This window comes from Poecilia reticulata, chromosome 9, assembly GCF_904066995.2.
Source record: "Poecilia reticulata chromosome 9, P_reticulata-male-v2, whole genome shotgun sequence".
Lineage (NCBI taxonomy): Eukaryota > Metazoa > Chordata > Actinopteri > Cyprinodontiformes > Poeciliidae > Poecilia > Poecilia reticulata.
The window spans coordinates 34,339,958-34,346,681 of NC_088838.1; the positions used below are offsets into that span (position 1 = coordinate 34,339,958).

General features: G+C 43.2%; 1 protein-coding gene across 1 annotated transcript; it reads right to left on the reverse strand.

The window, feature by feature from the left end:
- Positions 1-1,296: 1,296 nt before the first annotated feature.
- Positions 1,297-2,362, reverse strand: LOC145552916 (radiation-inducible immediate-early gene IEX-1-like). The gene has a single exon (XM_081611005.1). It carries the CDS (start codon positions 2,280-2,282, stop codon positions 1,770-1,772), a length of 513 nt encoding a protein of 170 aa, XP_081467131.1. The 5' UTR covers positions 2,283-2,362; the 3' UTR covers positions 1,297-1,769.
- Between the last annotated feature and the right edge of the window lie 4,362 nt (positions 2,363-6,724).

Genomic DNA, 6,724 nt, shown 5'->3' on the forward strand with positions numbered 1-6,724 from the left:
CCAATCAGCTCCTCTCTGCCCTCCACCTTCATACCTGTTGTCTTACCTGTGCAGGTGAATGTGACTGGAACCCAAAGACGTCCCCATGGCAACCTCCAACATCAACATCAACATCAGGAGGGATCCCCAGCAGCAGCTCATGAGGTAATGCTCTGCAGTGATTAATAATCTCAGATATGAGTTACTTCACAGCATCATTAGAATAACATTCTGGTCTGCAGGTTTTTCAGACGACTCACGTCGGGATGAGGGGGATGTTGTGATGCAACCTGCAGCGTCTGACTCAGCAGCAGCAGATTCCTGAGCTCCAGGCCCAATAAACCACACAAAGGAAAGTGGCTGCAGAGAGGAAAGTTCTGCAGGAATTTAATGTGTTGGAAAATCATGCAAAGCAGCAGCTTGAAGCTTCCAGGCTCCCGTAGGAACAGAGCCGAACTTCCCTCTGAGTTCAGGGCAGGGAAGGTTTTCCAAGAGGAAAATGAGCCAAACAGAGCTGGCTTTGTTTTAGAAATATGAATAATCCTCTTCATGGAGGAATCCCTTTGAGTTATTTACATAGAAATGTTTATTGGTTTGGTGGTGAGGTGAGGCCGACCCCAGGATGAAGGTGATGATGATAATTTAATGAAGACATAGTCCAACTCAGGCGGCAGCTAAATACCGATAGCATCTGAAAAGCTGAGGACTGAGAAGTGAGCTAAACCTACGCAGGACTAAACTGTTCGACTGTGACGGCAGGCAGACGACAAACGACGAGGATCCGACAAGAGACGAAGACAAGAGGTGGACTAAAGTACACAGGAAGGGTCATCAGGGAACGAGACACCAATCAACAGGGAAGAGGCAGAGACAGAGAAAATAAACACACAGAAACACGGATCATGACAAAATCAGTTATTAATTATTGTAATAACAGATGGATTTATATACGTTAATCATGCTGTCTGAGATTTCAGCTAAAAGTATCTTATTTTTACTCTACACCAGAACAAGATTTGCATTTTATATTATTTATTTTTAAGCTTTAGATTTTGGTTTTAATATTTACTTGTTGGTAACATAATGTTTATTTAAATCTTTTAAAGTTTTTACACCATCAATGTTTCAGGAGCTGCAGATGGAAACAGGCATAGAGACTAAATCTGCACCAGTTCATTATTGTGCACTGTTCCTTTAAATATAACCTCATTAATGCAAAGCTTATATGCACATCTGTTGATGTTTTATTTGGTTCTAAATCTGATTTTAAAGATGAAAAACCCAAAAACGTCAGTAAAGAGGCAGAAAACAGGAAGATTTCATTTCAACATTTTTATTACAAAATAATAAATAGCAAATAAAATAAATAACTAAATAAGACATTTATACAAAAACATTAACATCAATAGGAGTGTCAGGTTCAGGCATGTCGGCCTGCATAAGCGACAGTTTTCATGTAGAAACGTTTGATTCGTTTCTCAGTCAGTCTGTGTGCAGAATTCACTGATTCAGTTCAAGTTTTCTGGAGTTCAAGTTTCTGTTTTCTTCTTAGTGTTCACAGTTCTGTCATTCTCTCAGATTCTGTCTGTCCCAGACACTTCCTCCTCCCGGCAGTGCGGGAGTCTGCTGGCTGGGTGAAGCCGGCGCTCGGAGCCTCCTCCCCGGCCGCGCAGCGCCGCGCAGGGCGCTCCGCTTCCCTCCGGAGGTTCTCAGGATTTCCTCCAGTTCGGCTCAGTCTTTCATCCCATCAGCCCAGATTCGGGCGGTGTAGCGGAACCAGTCCTGGGGACTCAGCTGTCGTTGCCCAGTCTGTGGTAGACCAGCAGGGCCACCATGCTCTTCCCTGCGCTCTGCTCGAAGCCGGTGGAGTCGCTCTGCTGGGCGGCCTCCTCGCAGCGGATCGGCGCGGCGCTCCGCTCCGACATCTGCCGGGCCTGCTGCTCGGCTGACTGGAAGCTGAAGCCTTGGTAGTCGCTGATGGAGCCGTCAGCGCTCAGCGGCGCGTCGACGCACGGCTCCTCGGTGTAGATCTGCCACAGCACCACCAGGCACAGGATGACCAGCCAGCGCTTGGCGTGGCTGCGCTCCGGCGGCGGGAGGTGCATGCGGACCTTGGCTGGGTACATGACCCGGGTGCAGCGCTTCTTGGGCCGGATTGGCACGTAGGAGCGCACGGCGGTGGCCTGAGGCGGGATCCGCTCGAAGGTGAAGACCTCCGGCTGGGTGCTGCGGGTCGCCATGCCGGAGCTGAGGGCGAAGCTCTCCTGGACGGTCAGGGTCACGCTGTCGGACCGGGAGTACATTCTCTCTGTTTTCTGTGTTTTTGTTTCGGGTTCCTGTCTGCGCTCGGAGTCAGAAAGATCTGCCGGAAAACTTCCAGGTTCCGACTTTTAAAGTAGTTTTTAGGCTCCTCCCTGTTGCTCAAATGAGAAAACACCGAAAAATTAGCATATTTCATGTTTGAACCACCCGGAGCTGCAGCTGAGTCACCTCAGGGTGGGTCACATTATCTCACTACAATGCTAAAAATCCACACAGGCAAGTCTAGACAGGCACGAAACTCTATTCAAATATAACATTTTACTTATTAAACCACTTAATTTACTCTACATGTTCTAACATCTGTTAGAATATTTAGGACAGATGCTAATAGTCTAATCATATCTGTGTATAGAATCATTTCTTCCCCTTATTTTGGTCAAACATGATTTACCTTCACATGATTTTCACCAGATTTAATAAAATGTCGTCATCCAGATATTGAGCTTACTGTAAACAGCCGACTGTACAGTTTGTGTTGGTCACGTTGAAAACTGGAAACTTTCCTCAAATCAACGTCAAAGTGTCTAAATGTCAAGATCAGAAGGTCTGAAGGTCAAAGACAAGGAGAAAAACATCATTTCTGTTCACAGGGATCAGAAACGGAAGGAAAAATAACGAATATTAATACTAAAAGCATCAACACAAAAACAAAATGACACATTTTCAGTTTATTTATCAGCACAAAGCACAAAACTGAACCCGACTCATTTTTACTCTCTTTACATGTGGACAAAATATCCTAATAATATGAGATGAGAAATAAACCATTGGTTAAAACTGAGAATAAACTGAAACAACTGTTAAGTTTTATCATTTTTAATAACTAATTTAGATTAAATTTGAGGGAATTTCCTTCCTGACCAGAAACAGCCACAAAGTTTAAAGTTTAAACTTTATTTTTATTTTTAAACATTATGAAGAGAAGTCAGGTAATAGCTTCAGAATCATTAAAACTTTCTACAAGAAAAAATAATGAGAAACAAGAAGAAAAAACAGATTTTGGTTCAAAACAAACAAAATCATTTACTGTGAAAATATTTTGAACATTTTCTAAAAATACATTTTCTTGCCTCATGTCGGATGCTGCTGGGGGAAGTTTTGGAAATGTTCCGCGCTGTGGTTTTGTGCGCCAGCGGTCATTATGAAACCTGAGGACGTTGTGAAGCCACAGAGGAGGAAACGTTTCTGACGGCGAATCTGGAAACGTCCAGCTGGAAAATGGAAAACATGAAGATGATCTAAAAATAACAACGCATCCAGCAAAAACAAAAATAAATGGTCAAAACTGAAACATAATTAGTTTTCTGACATGATCCATAACCCTGAGCTAAAACACAGACCAATAACTGAGTAAAAACTAAAATTAATTTTAGAGAGTTTGAGAATTTTGTAAAAAGTAAAAATAACATTTTGTTTGCTTTTAATGGAAAACACAAAAACAAGCCTTTGTGTATCATTATTGGTGAATTTTCCTCTTCATATTGGATGATTTGACCTCAGATTGACTCAGTGATGAAGCTGGTGATGTTTGGTCCCGACCTGCAGGCCTCTCCTCTCCTCAGGCCTCTTGACATCCTGTCAGCCTCGCAGCTTTCACTCATCTCTCTCAGGTCGGTCCAACCTAAAGTCGTGAATAAGTTCAGGATTTCACTTCCTGTTCCTGTTTTGCATCATTTCCTGTGTGGAGGAACAAACAGAATCTGAAGCTGTTTTCAGTCAGGCTGAATGTTGGAGTTTGTTTCATCAGATGAACTGAAACTGATCATCATGTTGATCTGGATCAGCTGATGATGGTGAATATGATCTGGAGAACCTTCTGCCCCCTAGTGGACAGAAATGTCCTAGTTAAAGGCCAGAATGTTCAGTTTTAGGATGATTTGGACCGAAGGATCAAATCATCGTCACATGGTTCCAGTAAAACCTTCCTAATAAAACCTTCTGTATCAACACTTTCGGACCGTTTAGCCGGTTACCATAGAAACAGAGCCAAACACAGCTCCACTGTGTGGAGCCGGGACATCGACCCGCCTGAACGGATCCATTGACGGGATGCCAGGTCAGCTGGGAGCCGTTCCTGGTTCTGCGTACGCAGGAATGTTCAGCCAGCCCAAATGAAAAGATCTGCTGTTATGGAGCCATTTCTGGAACAATAGAGAAGACAACAGAGGAAACATGAAAGAACCTGGTTCTGGTTCTGGTTCTGGCTCTTGGTGAAAGGACGTCCCTCCAGGCTGGAGCCTCTCAGCCGCTCAGAGTCACAATAATCCAGTTTTTTTTACAGTAAACAGACCAGAGTCAGTGTGAGTATTTATGGGATGTAAACAGCAGCCAGGCGTCGTCAAGGCAACCTAATGATTCTCCTTCTGTTTTCAGAGAGCTGCAGCAATAAGGTCCCAGTTTACATGCTGGTTACGGACAGCTGACCTTCATGACCTTGACTCAGAGTTTCTGCTGTATTCAGGCCAGTGACAGTGAGTATAAATAAATAAAATAACTCATTTTACGCACGTGGCCTGGAGAACGATGAGGTTTAAGGACGTTTTCACACCTGACAGTCCGGTGAACTCGGTTTGATTACGGACCAATAATCAAACATTTGCTCCAGCTGCTGCAGTTCTTTCTCACTGCAGTGATTCAAAAAACAACCAAACTCTTTGAACGTCCAGTTCCCCTCCTGGCCTGTGGGGGCGCTGCACCAAGAACCACTGAAGGAAACGACACAAAAACCTCTAAAGACACTGAGAGCAACTTCCTTCTTCACCAGATGGAAACAAGATGGAGGCGTCAGATTGTAGCGTTTGGAGGATTTCTTCTCTTTAGCCTTTAGCTAAAGACCAGAACACGTTTCTCCTGAAAGCATTAGGCTACTGAATTTGTTTTGGTTGTCTTTACCCAGAATGCCTTGTGCTGTGGTCTACTTCCTGTTTTTGGAGCGTTATCCGGTCTGCGTGGCGTTCACATATTCATTCAAACTGAACCAGAGTTCACTTCAACCGAACTGAATCTGAGGTTTGGAGGCGGATCAGAGTTCACTTTCTTGTTCTGCATCAGTCACACTGACTCACAGACCAGTTGATCGCCACCTGCTGGACAGGAGTGTAAAGTTTCTGTAGGTTGAAACATTGAATTTGGTGCAAAATTTTTAAATATCTAACTGATGCAAACTGTGTTTTCAGGATTAAAAATCCAGTTTAGTGTAAAATTTAAGCTGCAACGTGTTTATGCTTCTTTAAAAGGTCAGAATAGATTCAAACTACGGACCTGAGACTGTTTGGACCTTACAGGACCGGTTTGCAGGTTATTGGTTTATTTTTCCTCCAGACTCATGGTGTTGTAAACAGGCTGTTAGTCTGTTTATATCAGCTCTATGCTGAAGATACAGAGTTCTGTAGTGGAGCATTAATAGCTCTACAGGTTCTGTTTATCTCGGTTCCATCAGCGGTTCTGATCCTAATCTCTGTCTCAGGTCTTTTTTTAGTTTGTTTCCCCATAACTGCTGAACTCGTCTGTCTGTCTGCAGGAGTCCAGAACCAACAGCAGGTTCTTTGTTTGGTGACATTTAATCTAAGATCCAGGAGGAAACCCGGTTCTGTTGGCCCGTTCTCACCTGCTCTTCTCGTTCCGCAGCGGAAAGTTTCTGATAAAATCTCTAAGACTCCTTCCTTCAGTTTGATTGTTTTAGTGGATGATAATAAAGAGCCGTTTGTTTGGTTTCTTCTCTGGGTTTTTCCCTCTCAGCTGTCAGGTTTATTTTTAGTGGATCCACCAGAACCAGAACCAGAACTCCTTACTGGAAACATGAAGTACTGTCATTTATTTGGAACTTCGTCTGAATTAGACAGAAGATACAGAGGAGGGAAGTGAATCCGGTTCAGTCCAGGACGCATCCTGAATGTTCTGAATCAACATGGCCGGGTTCTGAACATGAACAGATTCACTTCATCTGTTCATGTTCGGCTTAAACGGCTAAAAACAGATAAAGGAACCAGAACCAGAACCAAAGATTTGGCTTAAAAGTAAAAACTGTAATTTTTTCAAACCAAATATGATTCTGATTCTAATAGATGTTTTTAATTTCTTTTCTATATAAATAGCAAATAAAATATTTTTAGTTTTCAGTCATCTGACCGCCTGTTAGAGAAATGAAAACGGACATCTGGGCCCGTTCACCAGGTCTGAGACCCGGCAGAACCCGGCCATGCTGGACTGGGCCAGCCGGGTTCTCCAGCAGATCATCAGAACCAGAACCGAGTTATGGTCATGGACTCATATTCCATGTTTATCTGCAGTTTTTATGCTGACATGATGAAAACATTCTCATGTTCAAGTGATTTTTAACTGCAGATTGAACTTTTATGCTGCTGTTGACTAAACCTTCAACTGTTTACACCTGAAATATTAATTATTTATCGTATTTTTAATC

Coding starts and splice junctions, on each gene's coding strand:
- LOC145552916 (XM_081611005.1), bottom strand. CDS start 2,282: ATGTACTCCCGGTCCGACAGCGTGACCCTGACCGTCCAGGAGAGCTTC.